This window comes from Nerophis ophidion, linkage group LG17, assembly GCF_033978795.1.
Source record: "Nerophis ophidion isolate RoL-2023_Sa linkage group LG17, RoL_Noph_v1.0, whole genome shotgun sequence".
NCBI classification, from domain to species: Eukaryota; Metazoa; Chordata; class Actinopteri; order Syngnathiformes; family Syngnathidae; genus Nerophis; species Nerophis ophidion.
In genome coordinates this window covers 34,438,742-34,451,754 of record NC_084627.1, presented here as the reverse complement: position 1 = coordinate 34,451,754, position 13,013 = coordinate 34,438,742, and the positions used below count along the sequence as shown (strand labels likewise).

At 37.8% G+C, this 13,013-nt stretch overlaps 1 protein-coding gene across 1 annotated transcript in view; it reads right to left on the bottom strand.

The window, feature by feature from the left end:
- tbc1d13 (TBC1 domain family, member 13) overlaps positions 1–13,013 on the bottom strand; it is a 35,718-nt gene that overhangs the window by 16,862 nt on the left and 5,843 nt on the right. Inside the window, exons 2-7 of the mRNA XM_061876796.1 lie at positions 5,907–5,980; positions 5,775–5,815; positions 3,113–3,174; positions 1,527–1,626; positions 1,115–1,197; positions 816–975 (exon numbers count right to left, since the gene is read on the bottom strand). Of these exons, the coding sequence (XP_061732780.1) occupies positions 816–975; positions 1,115–1,197; positions 1,527–1,626; positions 3,113–3,174; positions 5,775–5,815; positions 5,907–5,980 (520 nt within the window). The remainder of the gene's footprint in view (positions 1–815; positions 976–1,114; positions 1,198–1,526; positions 1,627–3,112; positions 3,175–5,774; positions 5,816–5,906; positions 5,981–13,013) is intronic.

The following is a 13,013-nucleotide window of genomic DNA, read 5'->3' as shown; positions in this document are numbered from 1 at the left end:
GTTTTAGAGCAGTTCTTTTTGACCACAGGGCGTGGGCCCATTGTTGGGCTTTGAGTGCCTTGTAGAAAGCGGTACTCGGTTGTAATACACTTTTCCACCAATTGTGGAAGTACTGACAATCTTAAACACACAGTAGAATTCTGGAGCTAAAGTCATAAAGATGTTTAAGTGCAAAAATGATCACCAAAGTGATGACGTTTTAGTTCATCGGCACCTTAATTTTATTGAGAGTTTAGTTAGGAATCATATTTATTATTTGTATGTTAATGTGTTTTTCATCATTAATGAGTCCCTTTTAATCAGTATATTTGGTTAGTACTCAGTTTTCTAATCGGCCTGACCAAGACCTAAGATTTATGTGTTAAATAAATCTTTGACATTAACACACAGTTTCATATCATTTGACAAGGTTGGAAACTGTAAGTAGGTTAGCTATGATTAATAAATACAATTAAAAGGAAGAGTAAAATTACTATTTTAGTGATAATACTTGGATGGGTCCCGGGCCTCTATGTAGTGGAAAGGTTTGGCCCCACTGGGCTTCTTAATTAAAAACAAAATAATCTATAACCTTAATTTAAAGCTTTTGTTTTTTTAATTTTGTCTCACCCTGTTAAGAGTAAACCGATCAATAAGATTCTGCACTTTTAAATCTTTGTAAGACGGTAAACATACCAAAGCAACGTGTGGATGAAATACAAGTGTTTCCCCCGTATACATAAACACTTTCAGACCCCCACACTTCAGTGTCCCTATGTTGTATAAAACAAATATTATTCTCAAAAGTTTTCATAAAAGAAGACATTCAAACATACATTGGTTACTCCACTACGGTTCCGATTAACCGTTTGTGCTTTCAGGGTGGTTTGCTCCACTCGCCGACGCAGCGTTTCATAATCATTCTGAGGGTCTAAGATAAGTTGGCAAGGGTAGTCGGTAGGACGCTGAAAAAAGGCCATGTCTGGATACAGCCTCCTGAAAAATGAAAAACATTCATCAAATAACATTTCATTGCAAGTTTTTTCATTCTGTATTTTTACATCACGAGTGAGCCTTGAAAAAGGGGGAAAATAATATATATGAATATTTTTCTGAAACAGAAACATTTCCCCACCTTACATCTTTATCAATTTGAAGTAAAATTTCATTGTCTTTGAAGTAAGTATTCCACCTGCTGTCTGGATTGGGATTTAGAGGCTGAAAAACCAAAACAGGAACAAGTAGTTGTTATGGAGCGAGACATGAGCCACTGCTACAGGAAATGTATAATATAATTGTTTCTTTAGCTACCTACTGAGCATTTTCCGGGAACTTGTTTTTTGCTTTTATATCACAAATATTTGTTTTCAAAAACGTAAATCATTTATTGAAAACATGTGATGGTAATTATTTTTAATTGTAGCAGTAAAAACTTCTGAAACATTGTACTTAAATCATTCATCTAACATGTATATTTGATGTATTATAAAAAATCAGCAGTGGTTAGTTTAATATTTATAACCGATGCACTTTTTTTATTGACTCACATGATCTTCCATAGTTACATCTTCTCTGGACAGGCCCAGGTTGGCTTTGGCGATGCCAGGCTGGATGATCATTTCTTTCAGGAACTGGGAATACACCTCCCTGTGACAAAACAAAGGTTTAAGAAAGGTTGAAAAGCATAACAAGGAAGTAGTGTACTGAGAACATGTACAGTGAAATCCTGAATGCAAACCAACGCTTCTTATCCAACCTGATAGCACTTTAGAGGTGCTGCAAAAAGGAATGGGCGAGACTGCCCAAAGATAGGTGTGCCAAGCTTTTGGCATCGTATTCAAAAAGACTTGAGGCTGTAATTAATGCCAAAGTTATAACAACCAAGTATTGAGCAAGAGCTGTAAAGACCTTTGTACATGTGATTTTTTTTTTTTCCTAATAAATTTTCAAAACAAAAAAAAACCTTTTACATTGTCGCTATGGGGTATATTGTCTGTGGAATTTTGAGGACAAAAATTAATATATTTCATTTTGGAGTGAGGCTGTAACAAAACGTGGAAAAGTGAGGCACTGTGAATACTTAATAGATGTACGGTATAGGACACTCTTCCAAGATTTCCACAAGATATGTAATGGCTGCTTAACAAAAATGTAGTGGAAAGCGTCTGTGCTCTGCTGACAGCGGATGTTTGTAAGGGCTCTGATTCAACCAATGGAAAAGACCGCAGTTTTGCCTTGCAGAACAACTATTACTATTTGTGAAAAAGAAACAACACAGCTGTAACAACATCCCTGGCGAGCTTTGTACATACACTTCTTATTTAACTCCCACTAACCACTCCCCTGCTTTTGCCGCCTGTGTCAGGTTGAATTTGACACAGGCACCCCGAATAACTGTCCAGGTTATGCTTGTAACATGATTATATAATTTTGGGACCGCCAGGAACAGTATTTCATCATTCATTTGCGTCAACGGGGTGAATTTACCTCTGATAACCTTCCACAAGTTGACTTAAGGTCCGTACCCGCCCACTAGGTGTTTCAAGGTGTAAAACACAATCCGCCTTAAACACGGAGTATCTTATTTTGAAAGCATGCCAGATCATTAATTTTGTGTTTGTGCATGACTTCTTGTCCCACACAAGGTGATTTTTGCTGAATTGATCTGCCGTGCAAAAATAGAAGCTCTGTATGTATTTGGCGGAATGCTTCCGGACTAGTGCAGCCGTACCAGTGCCGCGCGTAGGGCGTCCACTGGCAGCGGAATCAAACACATTGACTAGAATGGAAACATTGAATGCCGTTACGCATTTCACGAGAATCCAGAGGTCACACGTTGATTAAAAAAAATGCATTACAGATAAATATTTGAAAATGTACCTAAAAAAAATAACTTTCCAGTCTCATTAAATGAATTATTAAGGACCCAAAATCAATATGACAATTATTACCAGGATGAGTTCATGTAAACCTAAGACAACAAATGTACAGCACTGTACAGCATGTGACACTAACTTTGCTTACAACATTAGTTACCTTCATCAACTACGCTGACTGGCAATAACTAGTTTTGTGGTTGTCCATTGAGTGTACACACATGCGGTAGAATCAAGCTTGAAATGTGTCTACTTACCTTTCTTTTTTGAGGAAAGATGACCATCTCATCTGATCAAGAGGAAGGTAATTAAGAAGGATCTAAAAAAAAGATTGTGATACAAACATGAGTGAAAAACATATCAAAAACAAGATTAAATTAAATTAATTCATCTATATCTATATATATATATATACATCTATATATAAATATATAATATATATATATATATACATATATATATATATATACACACACACACACACACACACACACACACACACACACACACACACACACACACACACACACAGCGTATTTTTCGTAGTATAAGTCGCACCTTTCGAAAATGCATAATAAAGAATGAAAAAACATATATAAGTCACACTTTTTGGGGAAATTTATTTGATAAAACCCAACACCAAGAATAGACATTTGAAAGGCAATTTAAAATAAATAAAGAATAGTGAACAACAGGCTGGATAAGTATACGTTATGACGCATAAATAACCATCTGAGAAGGTGCCTGGTATGTTAACGTAACATATTATGGTAAGAGTCATTCAACTATAACATATAGAACATGCTATACGTTCACCAAACAATCTGTCACTCCTAATTACTAAATCCCATGAAATCTTATACGTCTAGTCTCTTACGTGAATGAGCTAAATAACATTATTTGATATTTTACAGTAGTGTGTTAATAATTTACACATAAGTCGCTCCTGAGTATAACTCAAAACTATTAAAAAAACTGCGACTTATAGTCCGAAAAATACGGTATATATATATATATATATATATATATATATATACACATATATGTATATATATTAGGGTTGGGCAAATTAATGCGTTAATTATGAGTTAACTCATCAATCTATTAACGCCGACAATTATTTTATCGCACATTTGCGTATGTTGTTTACATGCTTTTATTTTGTTAACGCCTTTTCTTAACAAGATGGCGTCGCCCGGCGTCGAGGGGCTCTTGGCAAAGATGGAACATTTGGCAAAAATACCGGAAAATTCTGCAAATTTCATGGCTGGCTTACAGCGTGGTCACTCCGTGATCACTTACGACCGCCAGACAATTCTGAATGTGGATAGATCGGCCGTTTTGGACTGAATGACGCGTGCTTGCTAGACCGGCTAGCTAGCATGGGAATACTTTGCCGGCTACATCCAGCGGCCTGTGAAGCAGCGGAGTATATGTGTTGTCTGTCTATTTATAAATAATGCAGACGAGGAGTGTTGGCTGAGTTCTTAACGTTTGCTTTCAGAACGTGCATATCACAACATACAAGATGCCGTCATGGCGACACAACCTATACCGGGCTACCGCGCATGCTCGTGACTCCTGTTGCATGCTGGGTAGGGTAGTTGTTTTATTCCCTGGCTCATAACGTCACAATATAGTACCATGTATATGATACGTTCAGTTTATCAAAGCACCAAGAAAACAATCTGAAAATTCCCATCATATCAATTCCTAGATATGGTCATAATTATTTTAAGTGCACTACGCAGAATAAACACAACATTATTAATATTGCTACTACGGATAATTTGATCAAAAATTCCCTAAAACAGCCCACTACCTATGATATAGGTTTTTTAAACCTAAGATCCCTGATAAAAAAAAATATTTCTGCTGTTACCTCAGAAATTGCCTGTTCAGATGTTATGAGTGTGGCTCAGAGATTTGTATGTAGATTATATTTATTTTCCATAACAAACAGGATATAACTTAAATAACCTGGCAGTGGTGGTAATAACCTTAAATGTTTGTATTTACATTTTTGGAGTTGATTTTCATAAAATATGCTATTTAACTGCTACTGTTTAACAAGGACTGATTTAAATTGTGTTTGCACAAAAAATGTTTTGGCGCTTTTGTTGATGTGGGGGAATATTCCAATAAAGGTGCACTGCACACTACTTTTGAATTCATTATTGGGCTTTGCGTATACAATGCAGTTAATCGCGATTAATCTGAGAAATAGTGCGATTAACTTCGATTAAAATGTTCAATCGTTGCCCAGCCCTAATATATATATATATATATATATATATATATATATATATATATATATATACATATATATATTAATGTTAATGTGTATATATACACATATAAATACACATACATATATATATATATACATATATATATATATATATATATATATATATATATATATATATATATTTATATATATATATATGTATAAATATATATATGCGTTTTCTTTATTTTCATGACTATTTACATTGTAGATTGTCACTGTTGGCATCACAAATATGAAAGAACACAGGTGAAATAACCGAAAACATGTTTTATATTCTAGTAGATTCAAAATAGCCACCCTTTGCGCTGATTACTTTTTCGCACACTCTTGGCATTTTCTTGATGAGCTTCAAGAGGTTGTCACCTGAAATGGTTTTCATGTCACAGGTGTGCTTGAAGCTCATCGAGAGAATGCCAAGAGTGTGCAAAGCAGTTGCACAAAATAAATCTATCCCATTGAATAGTTTGATTTTTTTTGCTTGAATCTGCTTTTTGCAAAAATATCTTGCTTCCTTGCGTACTCTGATAATTGAACACCACTGGTTTTCACTTGCGAGAAGAAGTCACATCACGGAAAACAAGCAATATAAATACATTTTGTAGTGAAATGAACAAAATACTATTTACCTTCCAGCAGAGTGCTCGTATGCCTCCTTCAAATGGGATTCCTAAAATGAAAAAAAAAAAAAACAGATACAAAAGAATATCGACAATGACATTTTTTTTTTTTGTGAAAAACACGCAATGATAAATAATTACCATTAAAGCACAGCTCTCTAAGTGTCTTCAAGTTTATGTTTTCTTCACTTAAAGCTATTTTGAAGTCCTGTATCCTGTGAAAAAAAAAAGTTTGATATGAATCACATTGAAGGTTTTTCATTCAAGTGTCAAGACTGTGACTGTAGTTAGTGTAAACACATTCGTCAACAAATATTACAGCTAAAGTTTGTGCTAGTGGGTTTTTTCTAAAGTTTTGCATTAAAGTGGTGGTAAATTGTTTAGCAATGTGCGCAAGCAAAGTTGTGGTGGAACACAAACAAAGCACCTTTTGACCACAAAATATGCCAGACACGACAAGTGACCGATAGTGAAGAGGTCACATCCCGATCTGTTGCAACTTAGTACCCAAACATGGTGAGTATTTTCAAATAAACAGCAAAATGTACAAAATGTTAGTAAAATGAGTCACATTCTTGTTTGTCTGCATCTCAATTAGTGTGTCTGTTTGGTTTTGTGTGTACCTGTTTGTGCGTGGGAGTCCTCAAGTCATTAATATTTCATCAAAATAATATGTGCATCGTTAAAATGATGCAACCCAAACACAATTCTCTTATTAATTGCCTTTGCAGCAAAATTTTAACAGTTTTAACAACCAAATGTCCAAGCAATAATGATTACAATAATGAATACCAGGAATTACAAGGACGTTTCCCCAAAGAAATTAATGAGCAATTACAAACCTCTTCATATCCCACATTTCTTATCCGATTCAAACTGTTCCCCCACCCACACACTCCACTCACCCTGGACTTTTGAGGCAGCTTGTTTTCTGGACACGAAAATTCCCACATTACCAGGAATTTTCCCCCAATGAAAATGCATGGACAATATACACACTTCTACATACACATTTTTCAACAGATTTGAACGCTTCACGCACACTCCACTCACCCTGGACATTCAAGCCAGCATGTTTTTTGTTCCCCTAAATTACAATTATCTGGATTTTTCAGGAATTTCTCCCTATTGAAACTTCTACATAAATCACAATTCTCAATGGATTTGAACGCTTCCAAAGACAAAATGCTCCTTGTTCTGGGTATTTAAGTGCTAGCATAGAATAGAATACAAAATGGATGGATGGATGGAGAATAGAATAGAATAGAATAGAATAGAATGGACTTTATTGTCATCATATTTGCATTTAACGAGATTAAGGACTCCAATTTAAGGTGCGGTAGTGGTAACAAATATGGTGAAAATAAGTAACACAACAGGTAATAAAGGAAAAACTAACAATTGAAATAAACAGACTATCCAATAATGCTACTGCTAGCATGCCAACAGTAGCATGCTAAATTTTTAAGATAATTTGACACTTTTTTCCTCTAATTCCACAGCCATATAACTTAGTTTGTGACACATGCAAACTGCTAGCATGCAAACTTTTTTTAATCTAATTTTACAACCGTTTACCCCAGCGTCATTAACTTAGTATGTTACACATGCGAAGTGTTAAAATGCTAAGGTTAGCATGCTAACATAACATGCTAAACTTTTTAACTACTTTTGCAACCGTTTACTATAGTCACATAACTTAGTTTGTGGCACATGCTATTTAGCCTGCATAACATATAACTAAGTGTTAGCATGCAAACATGTTGACGTTAGCATGCTAACATCTTCTTCTCCCAGTTTTCATCTGATTTTAACATTTTTTAACAAACGTCAAGGCAATATCTGTTGTAAAGATAAATCAATGTTCAAATTCAGGCATTTTAGGCAGCAACAATCCCTTAAAAAGCCTAAAAAATCCTGGAGAGGCCGGCAAATACATGCACAATTACACATCTACAATAACCATTCAAGTTACACTATATTGCCAAAAGTATTTGGCCCAATGCCACTCACATATGAACTTTAAGTGCCATCCCATAGGGTTCAATATGATGTCGGTTCTCCTTTTGCAGGTAATACAGCTTCAACTCTTCTGAGAAGGCTGTCGACAAGGTTGCGGAGTGTGTTTACAGGAATTTGACAATTCTTCCAAAAGCGCATTGGTGTGGTCACACACTGATGTTGGTCGAGAAGGCCTGGCTCTCAGTCTCTGTTCTAATTCATACCCCAAAGGTGTTCTATCGGGTTCAGGTCAGGACTCTGTGCAAGCCAGTCAAGTTCATCCACACCAGACTCAGTCATCCATGTCTGTATGGACTTTGCTTTGTGCACTGGTGCACAGTCATGTTGGAAGAGGAAGGGGCCTGCTCCAAACGGTTCCCACAAGGTTTAGAGCAAGGAATTGTCCAAAATGTTTTGGTATCCTGGAGCATTCAAAGTTCCTTTCACTGGAACTAAGGGGCCAATCCCAACTCCAGAAAAACAAACCCACACCATAATTCGTCTTCCACCAAATTTCACACTCTGTACAATGCAGTCCGAAATGTACTGTTCTCCTTGCAACCTCCAAACCCAGACTCGTCCATCAGATTGCCAGATTGAAAAACGTGATTCATCACTCCAGAGAAGGCGTCTCCACTGCTCTAAATTCCAGTGGTGTCATGCTTTACACCACTGCATCCGACGCTTTGCATTGGACTTGGTGATGTATGGCTTAGATAAGCTGCTCGGCCATGGAAACTAGAGATGTCCGATAATATCGGACTGGCGATATTATCGGCTAATAAATGCTTTAAAATGAAATATCAGAAATTATCGGTATCGGTTTCAAAAAGTAAAATTTATGACTTTTTAAAACACATCTGGACACACGGATGTAGGGAGAAGTATAGAGCGCCAATAAACCTTAAAGGCACTGCCTTTGCGTGCCGGCCCAATCACCTAATATCTCCGGCTTTTCACATACACAAGTGAATGCAAGGCATACTTGGTCAACAGCGATACAGGTCACACTGAGGGTGGCCGTAAAAACAACTTTAACACTGTTACAAATATGCGCCACACTGTGAACCCACAGCAAACAAGAATGACAAACACATTTCGGGAGAACATCCACACCGTAACACAACATAAACACAATAAAACAAACACCCAGAACCCCTTACAGCACTAACTCTTCCGGGACGCTACTATATACACCCCCCGCTACCCCTTCCCCATCCACCACCTCAACCCCGCCCACCTCCTCATGCTCTCTCAGGGAGAGCATATCCCAATTTACAAACTGCTGTTTTGAGGCGTTTAAAAAAAAAAAAATGCACTTTGTGACTTCAATAATAAATATGGCAGTGCCATGTTGGCATTTTTTCCATAACTTGAGTTGATTTATTTTGGAAAACCTTGTTACATTGTTTAATGCATCCAGCGGGGTATCACAACAAAATTAGGCATAATAATGTGTTAATTCCAAGACTGTATATGTTGGTTGATATCAGAATCGGTAATTAAGAGTAGGACAATATCGGAATATCGGACATCTCTAATGGAAACCCATTCCATGAAGCTCTCTGCGTACTGTACCTGAGCTAATTGGAAGGTCACACAAAAATGTTGGAACTCTGTAGCAACTGATTGTGCAGAAAGTCGGGGACCTCTTTGCACTATGCTCTTTTCAGCCTCCGCTGACCCCTCTCTTTTAATTTGCGTGCCCAACCACTTTGTGGCTGAGTTGCTGTTGTTCCCAAACTCTTCCATGTTCTTATAATAAACACTTGACTTTGGAAATTTTAGGAGAGAGAACATTTCACGACTGGATTTTTTGCAGAGCTGGAATCCTATGACAGTTCCGAGCTGGAAATCACTGAGCTCATGATTACGACCCATTCTTTCAAAAATGTTTGTAAAAACAGTCTCCATGCATAAATGCTTGACTTTATACACCTGTGGCCCCGGGGCCAAGTGATTAGGACACCTGATTCTGATCATTTGGATGGGTGGCCAAATACTTTAGGCAATATATTGTACAAACCCCGTTTCCATAAGAATTGGGAAATTGTGTTAGATGTAAATATAAACGGAATACAATGATTTGCAAATCCTTTTCAACCCATATTCAATTGAATGCACTACAAAGACAACATATTTATGTTCAAACTCATAAACGTATTTTTTTTGTTGCAAATAATAATTAACTTAGAATTTCATGGCTGCCACCCGTGCCAAAGTAGTTGGGAAAGGACATGTTCACCACTGTGTTACATCACATTTTCTTTTAACAACACTCAATAAACATTTGGGAACTGAGGAAACTAATTGTTGAAGCTTTGAAAGTGGAATTCTTTCCCATTCTTGTTTCATGTAGAGCACCAGTCTTTCAACAGTCTGGGGTCTTGTTGTCGTATTTTACGCTTCATTAAGTGCCACACTTTTTCCAGGGGAGACATGTCTGGACTGCAGGCGGGCCAGGAAAGTACCCGCACTCTTTTATTACAAAACCACGCTGTTGTAACACGTGGCTTGGCATTCTCTTGCTGAAATAAGCCGGGGCGTACATGATAACGTTGCTTGAATGACAACATATGTTGCTCCAAAACCCGTATGGACCTTCCAGCATTAATGGTTCCTTCACAGATGTGTAAGTTACCCATGCCTTGGGCACTAATGCACCCACATACCATCACAGATGCTGGCTTTTGAACTTTGCGCCTATGACAATCCGGATGTTTTTTTTCCTCTTTGTTCCGGAGGACACCACGTCAATAGTTTCCGAATATAATTTGAAATGTGGACTCGTCAGACCACAGAACACTTTTCCACTTTGCATCAGTCCATCTTAGATGAGCTCGGGCCCAGCGAAGCCGGCAGCGTTTCTGAGTGTTGTTGACAAATGGCTTTCGCTTTGCATAGTAGAGTTTTAACTTGCACTTACAGATGTAGCGACCAACTGTAGTTACTGACAGTGGTTTTGTTTTATGAAGTGTTCCTGAGCCAATGTGGTGTTATCCTTTACACACTGATGTCGGTTTTTGATCTGAGGGTTCAAAGGTCCGTAATATCATCGCTTTCGTGCAGTGATTTCTCCAGATTCTCTGAACCTTTTGATGATTTTACGGCCCGTAGATGGTAAAATCCCTAAAGTCCTTGCTATAGCTCGTTGAGAAATGTTGTTCTGAAAAGGTTCGACAATTTGCTTACAAATTGGTGACCCTCGCACCATCCTTGTTTGTGAATTACTTAGCATTTCATGGAAGCCGCTTTTATACCCAATCACGGCACCCACCTGTTCCCAATTAGCCTGCACACTTGTGGGATTTTCCAAATAAGTGTTTGATGACCATTCCTCAACTTTATCAGTATTTATTGCCACGTTTCCAAATTCTTATTCACGTGTTGCTGGCATCTAATTCTAAAGCTAATGATTATTTACAAAAAAATGTTTATCAGTTTTAACATCAAATATGTTGTCTTTGTAGCATATTCAACTGAATATGGGTTGAAAATTATTTGCAAATCATTGTATTCCGTTTATATTTACATCCCAAGCAATTTCCCAACTCATATGGAAACGGGGTTTGTACTTTGAAACTAACTGGCTCAGAATGGAGGACAGACTTAAACAACTTGCACTGAGCCTAGTCTATAAAATACGCTACACCTCCCTGATAAAGAAGTACATGTTAAACTATTTCCATAACGTAAATGACCGCCATAACCACAACACCAGGGGGAGCTCCACAAACCACGTTAAACCCAGATTACGATCTAACAAAAGTCTTAACTCATTCTCCTTCTATGCCACATAAATATGGAATGCACTCTCAACACTCTCCTGCTTCAAAACCGCACTAAAAGAACATCTCCAGGCAACTACAACCCTAGACTAACACCCCCCACCCCTCCACAGATTGTCAATAATCAAATGTAAATAATCAAATGTAAATACTTGTTCTTATGCTTTCTGAGCTCACTAAGTTCACTGCTCGCTGTACATATCCTACCAAGTCAGACCTACATTGTTACAATGTCCATTTCTCAGATGATGCAATTACTGATGACTGAAGTGCTGATATCAACCAAACCTAACCCCCCCACCCAAACCCCCTTGACATCCCACCTTCTGGATTGAAAATAATATAAATAATTCAATGTATATACTCTGATCATTAACTTATGTGATGACTGTATTATGCATTGATTAACGTGGACCCCGACTTAAACAAGTTGAAATACTTACTTGGGTGTTACCATTTAGTGGTCAATTGTACCGAATATGTACTGTACTGTGCAATCTACTAATACATATTTCAATCAATCAATCAAAACTAGGTCCATGTACATTTACTAGCACGTACTAACCAGACAAGTCCAAACTTTTAGAGTTTAAACAGTGTTTGTTCATACTTCTTTTAGGGAATTTGACCATATTATTACATGTAATTGTGTTTAACCATTACCATTTGTACTTAAAACAAATCCCTCTACCGCAGGGGTCTCAGACACGCGGAGACGTTATTTTGCGGCCCCCACCTTGATATGAAAGTTTAATGTTAGTGCGGCCTGCGAGTTTTATATGAATGGCGCTTGACAGTGTTGTGTTATTTGGGTCCAGAATGGCTCTTTCAACGTTCTGGGTTGCCTACCCCAGCGTTAGTGGAAAAGCGGCAATTGAGTGAAAGCGACAGGGACGTTGCCATGGAGACGAGGGTTTTCTTACGTGCTTGGCCGCAATCACACCGCGACACCTGTCTGTCAGTAATAACAGTCCCCGATAACCTGGACCAATTCAAACCGTTATATATATTTTTTTTTATTGTTTAATTTGCATTGCCGATGAACACTTCATATATTTCTATATGACGACGGATAACACTCCGGGAGCCGTCACTTTTTAGTGCATGCTATCCCGGTACTTTCCCGGCTATTATCCACCGACCGCCGTTTGCTGTAGGGAGGAAAAGCGGAACGACACACATTGCAGAACTTACATTATTCTTTGCGCGTCGGCTAAATACAAATAAAAAGGTCATTTCAAACATCAGTATTCAAGGAAAACTTTAAAACAAATGTGTACATCAGTGCTTCACGGTGGCAGAGGGGTTAGTGCGTCTGCCTCACAATACGAAGGTCCTGCAGTCCTGGGTTCAAATCCAGGCTCGGGATCTTTCTGTGTGGAGTTTGCATGTTCTCCCCGTGAATGCGTGGGTTCCCTCCGGGTACTCCGGCTTCCTCCCACTTCCAAAGACATGCACC